Genomic DNA, 20,275 nt, shown 5'->3' on the forward strand with positions numbered 1-20,275 from the left:
CCCTGAACAGGCTTTCATTAGGAACAAGAGACAGCAGAAGACCTTCGTTAACTGGTGACAAAGTTAAACAGAAAAACTGATGTTATCATAGATGCCAATATGGATAAATGACATGAAATATCAACTGAACTATGTAGATGCAATCTGATGAAAAAGAGAAAAATGCTCAAATGAAAAAAATGGTTTTGCTCTCCTGATTGAAAAATAATAGCATATGCCGGAAGAACTCCACATATATTATTTTATTCTCACAACACAACTACTACGTGGGATAGACATTATTATTATTTCCAATTTTAGAGAAAGTGACAATTCATCAAGAGGGATTAAATAACTTTTCCAGTTTATATCATTTATAAGTAAAGAAGCTGGAATGTGAACCTGAAGCAGAAATTGGGGCTCATTTTGGAATAATGTATATACTGAATATAGCTGGTTTGTGAATTTGCGGGTATGTAATCTGTATATACACATACACATACATATGTGTACATAAAAACATCACTGGGATTCCGCTGAATGTGCCAGGCTGGTGTGGCTTGGGTAGCATCTCCTTCATTTTATTGTTTTCTGTGGTCTGCTTTTCCTATACATGAGACAAACTGTCAATACAGAACCACAGCTTACAACACTTCCAGTTCACATCAACTCAAAAGAAGGTAATTTATAGGTCTAATTTCTCTGTTTGACTATTCATGATTTGACAGAGAGGTAAAGATGATTATAATTTATCCCCAGAATCAGTAATAAAGGGAAAAATTAAAACATATAACTTCTTTTTCTTCTTTTGAGAAGTCCTAAGAAAGTAAGAACTTCCTTTTATCTCATGTATATTGAAAAATATCCAGAGAAACAATTGGAATGACCTTTTTCATAATTCTATCATATATTCATTTTGCCTTGCAGAAATATTTTGTGTATGATCTCATAAAATCTTTGGGTGACTTTCTTTTCTGTGCATAATTCAGAGGGAAAAAAAACACTAAAGGAATAGAACTTCACCCCGCTTTTGTACTTGGAGGTTGAGAGGTAACCTCACATAAACAGTTTTAATGTGTTTGTTATAATGTCATTCTTTAATAGCATTTTATGTAAGTAACACTCAAGCATGGCAACATAATAGCCCTGAGAAATACACAATTTAAACTATGTGGAAAGTAGTATTTTATGAGGTGAATAGACAAGTACATTAGAGTCACTAGAATGAAGATGGCATTATTATTTTTTTTTAATCTTGGAGCTAGTTCTTCCACCTCTCAATACCTGTGTACTATGAAGGCAACACTGTTATGAAACCATAAAAATTAAAACATATACCAGAGGTCCCTTAAGAAAAACAACTTATTGACAATGAATTTCACCAATTGGCATGCATGCCAGTAGAATTTGCTGTGGTTTTAATTTTGCAGAGGGGCCTGCATTCCTGTGCAAAAGGTGCTTGGCTAAAAGGATACTCGGATAAACTCTTAAGAAAAAAAAATTCCACAGTAATCTGCAGCTTTGTCATCACGCATGGAATTCAATAAAATTCTCAATGTCTCTGGTTAAATAAACATTTTTTCTTACTTAGTCTGCTTATTTTTTTTGTCTAGACTAAAGCTTTTTAACAGGCTGCAAAACAAGCTGAATGTTTCTTTTGACTTTAGCTAGCAGAATACGTGTAGGAAACTGTTACCATTTTCTTAAAAAATTTTTCACTTAGTTAAGACATAAATCAGCAGTACATTAAAATTATAAGAAACACATCAAATATTTTAAGACTCAGGTTAAGGTGAAATATAAGCAAGGGAGATACTGAGAAATAATGAAGCAATTAGGGAGTAGTGCAGAATTGTTAAGTTGGAAGTCCTGTTAAGACAACTTTTAATTTTTGTGGTTGCTTTTTTCTTCACTGACATTATTAAACATTGAAAGCCCAGAGGTAGCAGAAAGCTGTAATAGGTCTGCCATTCAAATGTGTTAACTGGATTTTGAATTAATCTATGGTTTCTTTCCTCTAATTTATTAAAGGCTCATTTTACATAAGGTGTTACCTGACCCAATGACTGCAGTTTCCCCACCTAGATCATTGGCATTTAACTTGCCATAGAACACAACTGAAACATTCCTTCTTGTTCTAGCAAAATGATACCTTCTAAATAAGGCAATTTTAAGACATTTATTGAATACTTACCATGTAAAATGTACTGTCCTAATGCTTTACTGGTATGAACTTGTATAGCAAAGGAGGGCAGAGAGAATTGTAAAAATTTCCCAGAATAAGACACTTAGCTTGGATTCAAATTCAAGCAATCTGACTCCAAAGACCATGCATTCCTAAACTGTGTATTTCTTCCAATGTAGACACAACATACATATAGATATGTAGACACAACATATCTATAGATGTGAATGGATGTACAATATTAGGGAGAAAACAAATATGTATTTGTTTGGAGGTATACACAGAAAACAGATAATATTGGATGTCTTTTGGGTTGGGACTCAAATAAATAAGGGCTATTGGCACTGGGAGAGCTTTATATGTGCATTTTTCTGCAATTTAAATTTTGAAATAGTGATGCATTACCTTCACAAAAAATGAATAAAGGAATCTTTAAAAATGATATGAATTCAGTAGATTCTATCATGCTAACAAGTAAGTTAACCCTACATTAAAAATAAAAGCCAGAAACATAATTGGGGAATTCAACATGTTTTATTTTGCCAGGCCAATGATTTCATCAATATCCAATTAAATTTTAGTGTGACAACTACATTTAGTTTGTTTTCTTACACAGATTGAACATTCACCATTATGACAGTTTCATCATGCTAAAATCTATTCACAAACTTACACTTTGGAAAAAAGTGCATTTCTAGAAAATTTTATGTACAATACAAATGGAATAGATATTAAGTCACTGAATTGTCAAACTACATAAAATAAAACCAATCAACCACCAGTAGTATACATTAACAGCATTTTTGAAAAAAAATTTTCTTTTACATTCAGCAGAGTTATGTTCATGAAGAATTTCTACATTTTTAAAAGTAATGAAAGTGTACACAATTTAATAATTGTGGAAATAGAATTAAATAGCACAAATATAGTATAAAACTAAACACCGTTACTGTCTATCGGTTTGGGCTTATGTGAAATAAAGGGAACTGTGACTCTGAAACAATTTTACTTTTAACTTTGAGAATAGACTGGCCATAAACACAGAAGATGGTTTTGGCTTTACATTGACACATTTCTGTGTGTCAATGTAGAAGAGAAAAGAAGTTTAATTATACCTTTTAAGCAGGCAAACCATTATAATAAACTGCTTTAGAAATTACTTTAAAATTATACACATTTGGAACAACAGATTTTTTAAAAAATGAAGTTTGGTATTATGTCATGCATTTTAACTATTTTTGCTATAGCGAGGCCTCCTCATATATTATCATAATTTATCATAGTTTAAATAGTGAATCATATTCTGATATTCTGATTAATAATCATATTCATTTTGACAATGATTTTAGTTTTTGAAGTTTTAGACTGCAATACTTAAAAAGGCCATAATCTACTTTAATTACCTTCATCATAGATTATTAACTATAAATAAAATGTTTATACGATATTTGGATTAGGTACATGGTACAATATCTGTTTTTACCTGGAAGCATGAAAATGTCTTAAAAGGTAAATAAAAAAGCAAAAGTAGTGTTTTAAAAATATATATGAGAACATGAATAATCTTTTTCACATTTTTCCATCTAATTTTTATTTGGAGAAAATAATTTCAGTATGAAATTATTCTAATAAAATTATTCAAACATACAATTAGGAGATAATTATTTTATTCATCACAAAACTTACTACATTTACACTTAGAGACCAGTGAACGTATGTACCATTACCTTTTGAAAGAAAGAATGTCTCCTCATATTGTTTTCTTACTTTCTAGACATAACAAGCACCTTGCCATCACACTGAAAAGATCATAAAATATATAGTGTTGACTTAAAAATCAGTATGATATCTGAGACTGGTTTTAATAAAAGGAAGAATCATTGAATTTGAGTACTGAAGTTGAAAACTAGACATATTTGTTATAAATTCCTCTTAAAAAATTAGTAGTTTCTACTTTGATTTTTCTTTTTGATGATTTCACCCCTTAATTAGAAGTCTAATACTTCAAATTTTTCCTTCTTATATTGTTTAATTTGCCACACAGACTAGGAAATAAGAGAACAAACAGTAATAACTGAGTAGTGCAAGATTATATTCTTTGAGTCTAAAATAAATTAAATAACTTCCAAAAAAAGTAAGTGCTTTTGTTTGGAAGGTGATAACATAAGAATATAAACCGAACTGCTTCACTGATATAACTCCCACCAAATATCTTCATGGGGTAGGTTACTGATTTTTATCTTCCTGAATAAGGAAACAAAGGTCAATGACAGATACCAGTAACTGATTATTTTTACCATCTTAAAAAAAAAACCAACATATTTCATTGGAACCATAAAAACTCATCATTTTCTCTTTATGAGTAACTCATGTTTTTATACAACTTTAAATGCCGTCTTCCTTTTCTATTTCTTTTGATAGCCATTCTGTCATATGCATTTATGACTTTTACTACGTAAAAGCTGTGGATTTGGAACTTGTTTTCATATACAAAATCACTGACAATTAGAATTCTAAAGCCCCAAAGCAGGAAAGGAATACCACAGGGATATGGCCCTCATTCAATTGAGGGATGCAACAATTCTAGTTTTGCAGCCACCATATCGATTTTGAAGAAAAGGTGAATAAAGATATAAATAAAATCTGGGTTAAGTTAAATATTTATATGCACCATGAGGACCATGACATGTCTAGTGCTAGTCACTATCATACAAGAAAATGCATGCTCATTTCAGTTCGTGTAAAACTCACTTCAGGAGTAATCACCTTTTTCAGTAATTCCCCTTGGTAAAGCACAAGTTTCTTTGCTCAAAATTTGATCATTGAAGACAGAGCATTTGTTAATGGAAGCATAAGACCCACATAAGAAAATATTATGACTCTGGCAACTGATTCCTCCTGTTTCTACTTTTCCGACTATTGATGAGGGCCTTTAACTTGCCATAGTCCCCTCTCATTTTCTGTGATTCATCTCCCTGCTGATGTTGCTGCCGAGTGTCTTTGCAGTATTGGTTAATCATCTGCATTTCTGAGTGGCTGAATGCCCCCATGATGTCCTTCGGGTGGAAGGGTAAAGCCCTCACAGAGCTGGCCCAGGTCCATGGGGACCATTTGTCCGTCACAACAGCCACCATTTCTGAATCTAAAACTTTGAAGTTGATCTTGGCTATGGTCTGCTTGAAACTATTTTCTGTAGCAATGCAGTGATAAAGTCCTTGGTCAGAACCCTGAACAGAGCGGATCAGGAGTCCCTGTGAAGTGGCTATTATTCGTTCATTCAGCTTAACCTAAAAGAGAGACAAATTAAAGTTACTGAAACTGAACATTATATTTCCTTAGATTATGACCAACATACACAGAATAGTCTCAACTTTCACAGATTTGGGAAAAAAGTATTGAGCACTACTTAGCATCCTTCTCAGTGGACACGAAATTTTGTTCAGTTCCATTGCCTTTTTTTTTTTTTTAAACATGGGAGATCTTGTCACAGTCACAGGGGTATTGAATCTAATAAAGAGAGGGTGAAGATATTATCCATATCGGCAAAAATAGCTTAAAGTGCTTTGCCCTGGATAGATGTTTCTCCATATATAAGCACAAAGTTTTGGTTGCCTTTGAAATTGGAATCACAGTCAATATATGTAAATGAAACTCATAGATACTTTAAAATATCTATTCCATCCTGGTGTTCTAGTCTTTTATATTTATAAAAAATACTCGCCAGTGAAAACATGAAGCCATAATTAAAGGGTGAATTTTATCGTTTTGTTTCAATAAATGAATGATCTTCTAAATAAAAAATACATAAGCAGAGGTAGAATTTTGAACATTATCAAGGGCCTTTTTCAATTATCCCAAAATAAACAATGTCTAAAAATTAGCTGGAATGTCATCATCTTTTAAGTCCTCTAAGTGGTTTTACTTTACAAGGAAAGGTAATAAAAAGCTATGAATTAATATTTAATTACTTTATAGGTTTTACTGGAAAAAATGATTGTTTACTGGGTATCAGTAAATGCTTGAAACCTTCCTCACAGTTCCACCTGTAGTACTGCCAATGAATAGATAAAAACCTAAGTGGTAAGAGGTTCTTTGACATGTATACTCTAGAATACTCTTTCATTGAAGAAAAAACAAATTTGACCAAAACCAAAATTAGATTATGCATGTTAAATGTTTTCCTAAATGATAAAGTTCTGTGCAAATGGATAAGATGTTACTAATAATATCTAAATCAAAGATGAATTGGTTTGTGCACAAAAAAAGCACAAAAAGGCAAGTATAGTATTAAAAGATAATAGAACAGAACTAGAAAAGAGAGAATCACTTGGAGGAAGAAAACAAAATTTTGACATTAATTAATTTTACTAAGTTTAAATGTTCCTCAAAAACAAATTGTGTATAAACACATTCAGAAATTAAAGAAAAAAGAAATTTTATCCTATTTGTGCAAAATTGGGAAAATATTTTGAGTCCAATAAGGTAAATTCATTAAACATGTATATAATATTTGGCACAATTACATTTTAGGAATTTATCTAGACTATATACTCTCACATGTGTGCAGGTATTTTTGATAAGAGGAAAACAAGAAATTACCTAACAAATAGATGGCTTTGAAGAAAAACACTTAAGGTATATTCATACGATGGAATATTATGCAGCCAGGAAATATGAGCTGGAATCACATGTACTGATATTGAAGTGGGATGTGTGTGTGTGTGTTTGTGTGTGTGTGTGGAGGGGAAGAAAACTATAGAACATATTTGGAGAAATATATAACTCTTGGGAACCTTACTCTGGGCAGTGGGAATAAAAACTGAGTAAGTTTTATTCCATAAGTATTAGTATTATTCAATAGATATTAAAAGTGAGAATAAGTATTGAAGTGGAGGAGGGCTTTCAGTTTTCACTTTATGCTACTTAGTATGAACTATTTGCCTTTGCTCTGTGAGCTTTTATCATTTGTCTTACTTTAAAAAATGATTAATGTTTACACAGTAGTATGAGTGAGAAGCATATGTTTTCTTAAAATAGAAAGGATCAGAATAAGTTTAGTAAAATATTAATAGTTTAAAAATAAGTAAAATTGTGCTCTGCTTAAATTCTGAACAAAACAGACTTTCATACTTGTGTTAGAGCTAATGTTATTCCACTATTAAATTATTACATTCTTATGTTTTTGAGATTGGAAAAAAAGTCAAAATAGTAATATTTGAGTGTCCATATTCTTGAGCATTCTGAAACAGAACTTTGGAAATATTATTAGAGAGAATAAATCCTTAACACGTTCCATTTTAAATTTTACTATTAATTTATATGGCAGATATTCAAACATATATATTTATTTTAAATCATAGATGTTATATTCACTTATATATTATTCTATTGAACTTTCTACTGAATAAAAGAAAATTACATTTTAGTTGATCCTTGTTTAAGTATTACTTACCCAATTCACATATATACATATAGGCTTTTTCTGGAAGGATTGTTCACGTCCTTGTGTTCCTGCCCTGGCCTAACAACTCACTTGCGTATAGTAATCATCATCACTTATGACTTCTAACCCAGCTTGCTCTGCGAGGTAATTATTATAATCCATATCCATTCAAAATAATTGAAAATTAATTTGACTGTAGAAATGTCAAGACTTCTTTGATAACAGATTTTACAGCAAAGAAAAGAGATCTCAAATAAATAATAATTTTCATTATTAAAATCTGTCTAAAAGTATTGTTAGCGTCTTAGGCTTTAGAAGAATGATGGGGCTCTGATGTCCATCTAGCTCATCTTTCCTCCAAATAATTCAGTTTCCTCCTGCAAGTAGTCATCTGCTTATGGTTTAATATTCCAGTAATGAGGGACACACAATTTCCTAAACAGCTCCTAAGATCTTTGGGTAGACAAGTCTGAGAGTCGGAAAGTATTTTTGCATATGAAACCAACATTTATTTCCGTAACATTGATGCAGTATCTGTGTTCTACAGCTTAGGGTGGTACTCAGTCTACATACCCTTAATTAACTTAATATGTAGTAACCAAATTGCCCACAACAGAAGAATACACATAAATGCGGAAGGCTCCACTTCCTCCTTGGCTCCATCAACTTTATGGTGCACAAATGGTGGTACATTTTAGACTTCCCTAAGGCTTTATATATACATATATATTTTTATCTTCTCATTTGTCAGGACAACATGACATCAATATTATGAAATTAATTATTTACAATATATCACCCTATGTCATTTTACAATGTCTCCCTTGTTTCAAAAAACCCAGCTCTTTCTAATCCATGAAAAGTTTCAGTAAGTGTCTTTTTATTTGAAAATCTGAGGACTTTTTCCACATCACTAAATACAGACAATGCTCCCATAAACAATGATTCCATATATTACCTAACCAAAGCACAAGAGTTATGAATAATAAAACAATGGAAACAGATTACCACACAGCAGAAAAACGCTCTTTGTCATGAAGGTTATAGTTCAGTGTAATTTCTTGCTGAGGAAAACTGAACTTTTTTTTAAAAGCCTCCTTTTATCTTGTGAATCACACAAAGGTGCCGTTGTGTGAAAACTTGGCTTCTGGATTTGCACACATCTTGTTTCTTTTACGAACGTTTCCTCACATCAATACTACCGTCTTAGCACCCAAGCTCTTGTTTCAATCACCATGTTACAGAGGTGAGCAGGCAGAGAGAATTTCTAATTAATCCATCAATTCTTAAGGACAAAGGATTTTAAGGAAAGTGGCACTTGTCATCCCAAAGACGTAAAAGATGATCATATGCCTTTCCTTTTTCCTTTGATCTGAGCCTCGCCGAGGGACGGTGATTTAATGTTCTCTCCGAAGCCCTGATGGATTGCTGCTGTGCTGCTTTACTCACCTCTTTCCTCCTGTCTTTGTCTTTCTGTAACAGCCACTTGATAGATGCCTGCGGAGACTTGGGGGCACACTCCAGAAAAGTGGTGTTATTTTTTACTCCATACTGGACAATTTCAGCTGCATTTCTGTATGCTAGCAGGCAAAAATAAAAGGCGAGAGAGAAAGAAAGAACACAACTGAATTTAGAGCACATTCTCCTGTAGAAATGCTATATACATGTTTATTTTTATACAAAATTGTGAACAACTATCGCAGCCAGCAAAAAGCAGTGGTAATCATTTAACAAGCAAAATAGGATACGTCGTTCACCTGTTTTGTTTGTGTAAAGGGAAGGAAAGACTGTGAATTAAGGCAATGTTGATAAGAAAATCATGTTTATTCAAGAATTACTCCACACCAACGATTGTTCTTAATATTACTTTGTTAACTTAATTATTACAATACTCCTGGCCACATTTCCTCAGCTTTTCACAGCTGAGCAAACTGAGACTGTGAGTTATGAGGAAATACACTTTAGTGAATGTGTCAGGCAATACCGAAGCCAGGTTTATCCCATTCCTAAAGTCCATACTCAATGTTATATAGAGGAAATAGGTAAGCACTGGGAAAGGGCAGAAAGTATTGTGGCCTTGGTGGAATGTAGTGGTTGAGAACACTGTCTTTGGAATCAGAGGAACGTAGGGCAAAATCCTGACCTTACCACTACTGGCTGTGTAACCTTAGACAAGTTACTTGATGTCTCTGTGCTTTAGTTTTACTCTTCTCTAAAACATGGATTATAGCATTTTTACATAGGTTTCTCAATGAAAGTATTAAATTAGGCAAAACATGTAGTATTGCCAGGTGGTAGCTTAGACATGGACAGAATCCTCACTAATAAAGCAGGAATAAATAATGAGACTCTAGTATGACTTCTTGAGCATTGAGTGAAATAATCATAAAAAAGCACTTAGCTCAGGTTCTGACACAAAGTCAGCATCAATATTTGTTTGATGTTACCTCCACTGCCATTATTCTTACCACTTTGACAACTACTACTATTAATGGGAACTGATACACTTTTATAAAATAGCAAATGGAGAAATGGTAACTTGAATTTATTCCCTCAACTAGATGTATGGAACAAGTAAACAAAATCTGTCTTAATTTGCTCTTTGCAGTTAGAATAGTTAGTAAAAAGAATGCCATTTTTTACTAAAGGAAAGCACAGACTCAAAAGGATTAAAAATAGGAGTCTCACTGTTAATTTTTGAAACAGCACACCTGTAGCACCTTGACGAGCCACAAGGAAGGTCTGCTTGGAAATACTTTTACTTGGTGGGACTGAAGCAGGAAAAGTATTGTAACATGGTAACTTCATGTCAGAATGGGAAAGAAGGAATTAGCTTAATTGAGGGACATAAGGCAGGATTGTCAACAGGCACTATAGTACACCCATGTTCATAGCAGGATTCTCACTATATCCAAAAGATGGAAGCAAACCAAGTGGCCAGTGATGGATGAATGAACAAAATATGGCTTACCTACATACGTACATACATACATACATATATATATACACACACACACACACATACACACACACATTATATATATGCACACATGACAAAATATAATTCAGCCTTAAACATGAAGAAAATTGTAATATATTTTACAATATAAATGGACCTTGAAGACTTTAGGCTAAGTGAAATAAGCCAGTCACAAAAGGACAAATATTGTATAATTCCACCTATATGAGGTATCTAGAGTGGTTGAATTCATAAGAATTCATAAAGAAGTAGAATGGTGGTTTCTAAGGGCTGGAGGGAAGAGGTAATGGTTAGGTGGTATTTAACGGGTCTAGTTTCAGTTGGGGAAGATGAAAAATATCCAGACGTGACTGGCAGTATGTTGCACAACAATGTAAATATGCTTAATGCCACAGAACTGTAAACTTTAAAATGGTTAAAATAGTAAATTTCATGTTATGTATATTTACTGCAGTAAAAAAAATGCTGTTCTAAGGGTTCTTCAGTGGTAAATCTTAAAATGGAAGATAAGTTTTCTTCAGAAAGAAAATAGTAGCTAAGAAAATCTGTAATTACAATCTGCGTGAAAGACCTACCAGCTAACATACTTGAAGTATATGTGTTCCCAGACATTTGTTTTACACGATTCTCAGTATACACACAAAAAGCCTTTAAGTTTTAATTACCCTATATAAATACCCAGAATTGTTATAATAAATATTTTTGAAAGTGAAACGCCTGAATCTATGACAATGTTTCCCCTTACTGAAATGTGATACGGAGCATTGCTACTGTTCACTGAGATTGGCCATTGCTCACTTTTAATACCTTTTAGATTAAATCCTCTGCATTGAGTCAGTGGGTTTCCATGTCTCACATCTTGTCTTCGGCTCCTCCTGCAAGTGCAGAAATACATAAAAGTGACTGAGAATTATCACTGCCAATTACACCACTCTTAAAACACTGTAATTTTAAACTTTGCATCCTTTTTATTGCTAAGCTTTCATAAAATTTTTTAAAAAGAGTTCTGATTGATGCAGCTATCTCACATTTCTTTTACAATTTATCAATAATGGGGGGGGTACTTATCTTTGCTTTTCAATCTGAGTAAGTTTTCCCATCTACCATTCATGATGAAATGGCTATGAATCTCCTGCTGCATCCATATCCTGAGTAAATGCTACCTTCTCTAATTAATACTGTAAATTTTTAGTTTAGAGAAATTCAGTCTAAATTTTCTAAAACAATAATATCCAAAGTATAAACTCACTAGCATTTTCCTTTTTATAACAGCTTGTCTTAAATAAACATACTTGTTTCTTACAAAAGTCAATGTTTTCTGTTTCTAGATATATTAAAACTTTTCTGAAACAAGCAATAGAGATAAAAATAGGGACATTTAATAAAAAGTTAATTTCATTTACTAGAATAAGCATGTTGTCCCCAACTTTTTATTTTGAAAATTTCAAGTCTACAGAAAAGTAGAGATATGAGTAAAATGAATACTGGTATACCTAGATTCACAAATTGTTATATTTTGCCACATTAATTTCTTTCTCTCTCACATGCAAATATATATCATGTATATGCTGTGGATCCACACCTATGAAAGCCTTTAGAAAATAAGTTACAGATACAATAATGCTTCACCCGTAAGTGCTTTAGCATGTGTTTTTCAACGACAAGTAATATTTCAACATAACAATATAATTATCTAAATATATTGATATTTAACAACATAATCTAATGCATATTCTACATTAAAATTTCTCTAGTTGTTCCCAAAATATCTCTTATGGATTTAAGTTAACCAGCTTCCAGTCAAGTTTCATCCTTTGCATTTAGTTGTTACGTATTATTAGCTTAAGCATTTCAAAAATTTAGTTACATTGGGCCAGGTGCGGTGGCTCACGCCTGTAATCCCAGCACTTTGGGAGGCTGAGGTGGGCGGATCATGAGGTCAGGAGTTTGAAATCAGCCTGGCCAACACAGTAAAACCCCGTCTCTACTAAAAATACAAAAATTAGCTGGGCATGGTGGTGCATGGTAGCATGGTGGTCCCAGCTATTCAGGATGCTGAGGCAGGAGAATCGCTTGAACCCAGGAGGTGGAGGTTGTGGTGAGCTGAGATCACGTCACTGCACTCCAGCCTGGGTCACAGGGTGAGATTCCATCTCAAAAAAAAAATATATACAATATTTGCAAACTGGTCATTATTTAAATAAGTTCTAAGTTGTATTCAAATTATTTAATTTCGTGAGTCTTAGATTCACTAAGTACCTGACTTTCAGTGGTATTATGTAGTCTAAGAAGTCGACGTAGAGCAGCTGCAATCCTCTGAGCATCACACATTGTTAAAAGTCAGAAGGTGACTCTTTAAATATTGTGAATACCAGCCTAAATCGATTGCTTACTATCAACACCGAAAAGTATACACGAGTGAGCATATCACTTAATTGGGTTAAATGCTAAGTCTTTCTTCATACTTTTAAAGATAAATAAAAATATTCAGCAAGAACAGAAATATTAAAAGCACACAGTAGATATTAAACTTACAAAGAAAAATTAATCACAAAGTCATTGATAGTGAAAAAAAGCTCATTTTCTAGCTAAAGAAAACACTACTTCATGTATACAATGGACTGTAGAAATCTACTTATGGTAGAATAGGTATAAAATTTTGTACCACCTAAGTATTCCTTTTCCAAAGTCACGTGACCCTTACCGATTGTGTATTTCTGTACACATGAAAACAGTGAAAGTGTTAGCCACTTTCTTCTCAGGAAATATGATTAATATGGTAGTCTATTCTAGAATAGCTCGCATATCAAGTTTTTACTGCATAACATTTGCTATATTTTGAAGTCCAGCATTATTTTACTACAGCCAACTTCTGAGTATATATTATATGAGCATCATGAGAGCGTTTTCAGCCATCTAGGCAAGCAATATCATTCACAATGGCTAAATTTATTGTCCTGTGATCAACACTATGTAATGGTTTATTCATGTATACAAACTCTCAAGCTGGGCAATCTCAATTTACAGTATCACATAGCTTCTAGACATTGAAATGCAGAAAAAAACATTGTTATGGCTTGGCTTAAATCATGAGATCAGCAAGGCAGCCATCTGAGCATTTTTTATGTGTAGATTCCCTCCATGGCACTCACATAGCATCAAAAAAACATGCTGGTAGGCAGAGTAATATTGTATTGCAGGTAGAACTTGAATTTGGTTCAAGTTTCCCATGTTTCATCCACAACAGTAAATTCTTTTGGATAAACAATGAAATCTTTTTTTATAGAAAAGACATTTATTTGAAAATTGGTCTGATTATCTTGTCTTAAAATAAAGTTTCTAACTACTTGTCTGAATCCAGAACAAATACTGTTAGAGACTATACTGCAATATTTGATACAAATCCACAAATATTTAAGAGACTTGAGAGTGAAAATGAAAAAAATGTTTTTATTGTTTACTAGAGTTTTGTTTGTTTGTTTGTTTTTTGAGACAGAGTTTCACTCTTATTGCCCAGGCTGGAGTGCAGTGGTGCAATCTCGGCTCGCTGCAATCTCCGCCTCCCAGGTTCAAGCGACTCCCCTGCCTCAGCCTCCTGAGTAGTTGGGATTACAGGCATGCGCCACCACGCCCGGCTAATTTTGTATTTTTAGTAGAGACGGGGTTTCACCATATTGGTCAGTCTGCTCTCCAACTCCTGACCTCAGGCAATCCGCCTGCCTCGGCCTCACAAAGTGCTGGGATTACAGGTGTGGGCCACTGCGCCCGGCATGTTTACTATAGTTTTTTTAAAAAGGGAGACTATTGAGCCAATGATATTTAACAACTTCATTATGTCAAAGTATGGATTCCACCAATTTCCAAGTATAACTGTATTTCTCTGTTTGTATACAAAGAAAATAGTTTTTTGCTTTTTATTTCTATGAAATCCTCTAAGTGATCTTCGTGTTTTGCTTAGAGAGTGGCATCAGCACAAAACTAGGTAAATTAACACTATTAAAGAAAATAAATGTGGAAAGGTACTCCAAATCCATTATCTTCAAAGGAAAATGAAAAACTCATATGGGAATTTACAAAATAGTTAATTCATTCACTAACATGTTTTGTATTTACTATAAATACTTGCTTAACTAAGTTAGGACATAATTTGGAGAATGTAAATACTGTAGATATTTTTAGTGAAACTTCCAATATGCTAGTCAAAGATAAATACGGGTAGGCTCAGGCATACTTTTTATATATGTAGCATTTTCAGGCTTTTCATGATAGAATTAAGGCACTGCTGGAGATAATCAAGATAGCTGTTTTTTGTTGTTGTTGTTGTTGTTTTAGACAGAGTCTCACTCTGTCTCCCAGGGTAGAGTGCAATGGCGCGATCTCAGCTCACTGCAATCTCCGCCACAAGGGTTCAAATGATTCTCCTGCCTCAGCCTCCCAAGTATCTGGGATTACAGATGCCTGCCACCATGCCTGGCGAATTGTTTTTTTTTGTTTGTTTGTTTGTTTTTTTGTATTTTTAGTAGAGATGGGGTTTTGCCATGTTGGCTAGGCTGGTCTTAAACTCCTGACCTCAAGTGATCTGCCTGCTTCGGCCTCCCAAAGTGCTGGGACTACAGGCATAAGCCACTGCACCCAGCCAAGATAACTCTTTAAATAGCTACTACTTTCCTTCTCTATCCATTATTCATAGTTTAATATCAGGCATGATATTGTAAATGCAAAGAACTGCATGATAGACTCATTTCTTTGTTTATTAAAAAAGTATGACTAAAATTATAATTTGTGGTGGTAGAATGACAATGTATATTTAAGCACACATCTTAGAAAGGATACCTGGGGTTGTAATAGGTGGGAAAACATGCAAACAAATGAGCTAGCCCATATTGAGCATAAACTTCTAAAATGTAAAAAAGTATATCTAGTATGCAATGACAGTCTATATACAGTATGGACTTTTACTTGAGAAATATTATTTGTTATATAAAAATGCTTGTTGGTCAAAACAAGTCTTTGCTGAGAAGGAGTACTGATGTCCAGTTTCCTTACATTATATAATAACTGGTATACCTATACAACTATGGTAAAAGTCCATTTATAGTCCCTATATCCCTTTCTTCCTTGGAGGGTATAGTGCTTCAGCTTCCTTCAGCACTATATCTGCTTAATAGATTGAAGATTATATTGCAGGTGTTAGAGAGGCAAATTTTTAGAACATCTTGCTAAGTAAATAGTATCACCTTACTAAGAGCTATGCTAATCTAATATCACTACTATCATATTTGGCAGTGAAAAACAAATATGGTTGAAAAATACCAACAGTGGCCACAAAAATCACTTATGTGAGATTACATTTGAAATTTGCCTCCCTCACACTGTCCAAGTTTAGGCCTCCAGCCCCATATTAAGATGAAAGATCACAGAGTAATGATGTCTAGAAATTCTAGATAGACATCAAAAGAAGTCAGGGACCTCCTCACTAGCGCCCAAATTAACATGGAGGAACACAGTCTTGGAACGCATCTACGAGACTCCTGGTTTAAAGAGTGGGAGTTCTCTTCCTATCTCATGCCATTAAGACTCTCAAGTGATCCAGCCCAGGCCACTCCTCTCTACTCCAGATTCATATTGCTAACTGCCTACTCAATATCCGTGTGTGAACATCTTATAGATACCATTCATGTAACATCCTCTTTTTCCTCACAAACCTGCTCCTTTCACAGTCTCTTCTTTCTCAGGAAGTGACATCTACATAAATCCTAATGTTCAGTTCTGACAACTTGGATCATTTTTGACTCCTCTATTTCTCTAACCTCCCACATCCAAATACATCAATAGATTCTGTGAGCTGTCAAGCATCAGACAATTTTTTTTTGCCACCTCTTCCTTTATTATCCCTCTACAAGCCACCATTATATCTCACCTAGACGATGACAGTAGCCTCCTGTCATGCAGCTTCTGCCACCCCTTCCCTTCTGCCTCCAACCTCTTCCTACCCCAGGGCTTCAATGCAAGCCAAATCCAACCAGTTATCTTTTGAAACCAAAGCCAAACAGTATCATTCACATGGTCACAGCTCCTCAGCTGTTTTCCATTTCACTTTAAATAAAAACTTTTCAATTACTTACAAAGTCTGACATCATGTGGCATTCTGACCTCATTTCTTCCTACTGTTCCTTTTCTCATTTCAGGGCAGCCTCACTAGCTTTAGAGCTGTTTCTTGAACAATCCTGACATACTCCAGTATTAGAGATTTCTGGTCCCTCTTCCTGGAATGTTATTCTGCTAGATAACGTCTTGGTGCCATTCCACATCAAGTCCTTGCTCACACAGTATGTCCGCAGTAACGCCCTTTCTGACACCCATTTAACATCACGACCTCCTGCTTACCACATATTGTACCTACCTTCTCTGCCCTTTTTAAATTCACAGATCGTGTTATTATTTGATATACCAGAGGTTTTCCTTATTTATTTATTATCGATCTTTTCTCTTTAGAATGCATTATCCCTGAAGACAGAGATTTTTGTCTTTTTTCCTGTTATATGCCTAGCTTCTAAAACAATGCCTGGAAAATATATTTCCAGTGAAAATATTTGTTGAACTAATGAATAAGAGGATCAGAATACTTTTAATACACAAAAGCTCTAGGGTTGTTACAATCTGTCAAGGTCCTCAAAGGAATGTAGAGAATAAAAACCATAAAGCACCATCACCCCAGTGCTTTAATTGAAAGATCATTGGTGCTCATGGCTGCTACTATTCGCTCCCTCTGCTAACCCTAATTTTCAAAGGTTTTAGCCTTGTCACCATCATGACCCATGTCACTGTATGACTGAAAATACCTATGACCTTGGTTGACTCTGAATTCTGCATATTCCTTTTCAATTTCTCTACTCATGGTTCCTTCCAACTTGGTACAAGTCGATGCAGTTTCCCACCTAGAATTCTACTTGGATAAAAAGTACCCTGCCTCAGACTGACTTTCTTTCTTAACCTAACCAGTAATCATGCACTCACCACTCCAAGGATAAAGCATGGTCATCAAGGTTTTGAAAGCAAATCAAGGTATCCATGCTGAAATAATACTCCTGTAGCTTGAACTAGAACCAGCATTATAAGATAATTATATTGTATCCTTGTTTACAAGATAATTAAGCAATGTAGAGAAATCCTAGGAAGGTGGGTTTTAAGGCTACACTAAAGCATATAAAATAAAAAAGACGGCCGGGAGCGGTGGCTCACGCCTGTAATCCCAGCACTTTGGGAGGCCAAGGCGGGTGGATCACGAGGTCAGGAGTTCAAGGCCAGCCTGGCCAAGATGGTGAAACCCCATTTACTAAAAATACAAAAATGAGCTGGGCATAGTGGTGGCCACCTGTAATCCCAGCTACTCGGGAGGCTGAGGCAGAGGATTGCTTGAACCCAGGAGGCAGAGGTTGCAGTGAGCCAAGATCGCACCATTGCACTCCAGCCTGGGTGACAGAGCGAGACTTCATCTCAAAAATAAATAAATAATAAATAAAATTAAAAAGACATAAATTAGGTGATGCAAAAAATGAAAAAAGCTAAATGCTACTTGAAATATTTGATGAGTCCTAGGGGAGTAGGTGTTACAGAGGAGCTTTGAAGGGAGAAAGGACTCTTTCCAAAGTACTGTACTCTGGATTTACCATATCTGTGAGAATCTCTAGTTATAACACATTACCATTTTCTTCATTCAAAGACTATGTGTGGTGTTAAACATAGCTTCTACTTTTAATGTCATTTAAGGAAACAGCAATAGAACTAATTCTAAAGATGTGAAACACTTCTGTATTGTCTGGTGTCCTACATTTGGATGTTGAGCCGAGTGTTTAGTGCTCACCGTTTCCCAGTTGGGTAGAATCTGGAACAGGAATGGCCATCCCAGGCGCAATAAGGGTCCCGCGCCAGGCAGCAGTCAGCACAGGCTGTACCATAGATGTGGCAGCGGTGCAGAGATACTTGGGAAACCCCTTCATTGGAACTCACATACAACTGTTGCTATTAAAGGAATGATGATGATTTATTTCAGATGTGGAAGTGTGGAAGTTAAAAGAAGACTTTCAGCAGGAACACATTATAATATATGCCCACAAACCCTTGGATTCATTTTGGAACCGATTAAAAACATGAAGCAAAGCACAGAAGGGTATAAAGCCAAAATAAATAGAATTTTCCTACGTTAATATGCCTATAACATTACCACTTTCCTGTTAAAAAAGAAAAGCTCAAAGCACCATATAGAATGGTAATGTGTTTTAGACATTGGGATTCAGTGTTCTCTCAGATTGGAGCTAACATATTACAGATTTAAGTTATGACTTTTTTTCTTTGAATGCTATATCTTAGCAAAGCACAAGGAAGCATTCTCATTTTTCAAGTGGGGCAACACATTACTTTGTAAATTTGAGAAAGTCTGGTTTAAAATAAAGGGCATTTTAAGTTTAGAAGGAAAAAATGGTAAATAGTAAGTACTGGATGAAATAAAAAAGAACATTTTGGTCACATGCCTTTGAAAGTTGCATGTTACTCATTAAAACTACTTAAAAATAATTATTTAGAATAATATCGGTATTTATATTTAAACATGTCTTAAAATTCTGCTTGATCCAGTGATCTTCATCATCTGAAAAACCTCATGGATGAAGATTTCATCCTCCTTCAATTGTAGGATGTCTACTGCTTCTAGGATAATGGTTTGATTCCTTTAGCTGTGAATAATATGGTTCTCAGGAGCTGAAGGAATGAGTCTCTAATTGATACTCCTTACTTTCCAAAGGACTGATATAACTCAAGTTAGCACAGAATCTGTAAGCTGAAACTTATAGATGCAGTTGTATGGGTGTGTGTGTACTCCTCCATGTACAGATACACAAACATGCACATACATATACATTTAAAAATTAAATCTCTGGAGACACCATGGGTCCGCCAGGCTCTGAAACTCTGGAACCAGACTTCCTAGATTCAAATCTCAGCTCACCTACAAATTTGCTGTGTAACTTTTCTGAATCACAGCCTCCTCACTAGTAAAATTAGGATAACATAGCACTTACCATATGGAGTTTTTGTAAGAAATAAATGTTGTAAGGTTTTCCTCCACATAAAATGCTTGGAATAGTTTCTGGCTCATAAGTTGCTCAATGAATGTTAATTAATGGTAAAAAGTACAGTAAAATACCAGTTAAAATAGCAATACATGTTTTCAATTCTAATCAATTATTTGAATCACATCTCACTCTATTACATCTAATAATTTTATTCACATCAATTGACTTTTCAGAAATTGTGCTGAAATTGACTGATCTCCAGTTGAAACATTCAAACTACAAGAAAACAACTGCATGTTTTGACAATAACCATTTGTCCAGGCACATTTGAAATAAATGTTTATCGAGTAAATTAGTAAATAATACAGCAAATTTATCAGCTTCATTAAAATACTTTAAGGCTACTAGTATATTTGAGTGTAGGACACAGGTAGTTTCATTCTGGATAGTATATTTTTATTAATCGTACTATTTTCTGTTACATGGAGTAAAAGAACAAATTAAAAAATAAGAGAGCATAAGATGGATAATAAAATGGGAAACACTGAGAAAGTTATTTAAATACACATAAGATGTCATTAACAATTTGTATTCCTCTCGCACTGAAGAAATGATGC

General features: G+C 34.3%; 1 protein-coding gene across 2 annotated transcripts in view; it reads right to left on the bottom strand.

Annotated features, from left to right (window-relative positions):
* Nucleotides 1–2,679: 2,679 nt before the first annotated feature.
* The window catches only part of SEMA3C (semaphorin 3C), a 177,585-nt gene continuing 159,989 nt past the window's right edge, over nucleotides 2,680–20,275 (bottom strand). For both annotated transcript variants that reach the window (XM_003822744.5, XM_063605953.1), the window contains 4 exons: nucleotides 18,452–18,609; nucleotides 11,395–11,462; nucleotides 9,057–9,187; nucleotides 2,680–5,451 (listed from right to left, as the gene is read on the bottom strand). In XM_003822744.5, coding sequence (XP_003822792.1) covers nucleotides 5,038–5,451; nucleotides 9,057–9,187; nucleotides 11,395–11,462; nucleotides 18,452–18,609 — 771 coding nt within the window. In that variant the 3' untranslated portion in view covers nucleotides 2,680–5,037. The remainder of the gene's footprint in view (nucleotides 5,452–9,056; nucleotides 9,188–11,394; nucleotides 11,463–18,451; nucleotides 18,610–20,275) is intronic.

This window comes from Pan paniscus, chromosome 6 (genome assembly GCF_029289425.2).
Source record: "Pan paniscus chromosome 6, NHGRI_mPanPan1-v2.0_pri, whole genome shotgun sequence".
Lineage (NCBI taxonomy): Eukaryota > Metazoa > Chordata > Mammalia > Primates > Hominidae > Pan > Pan paniscus.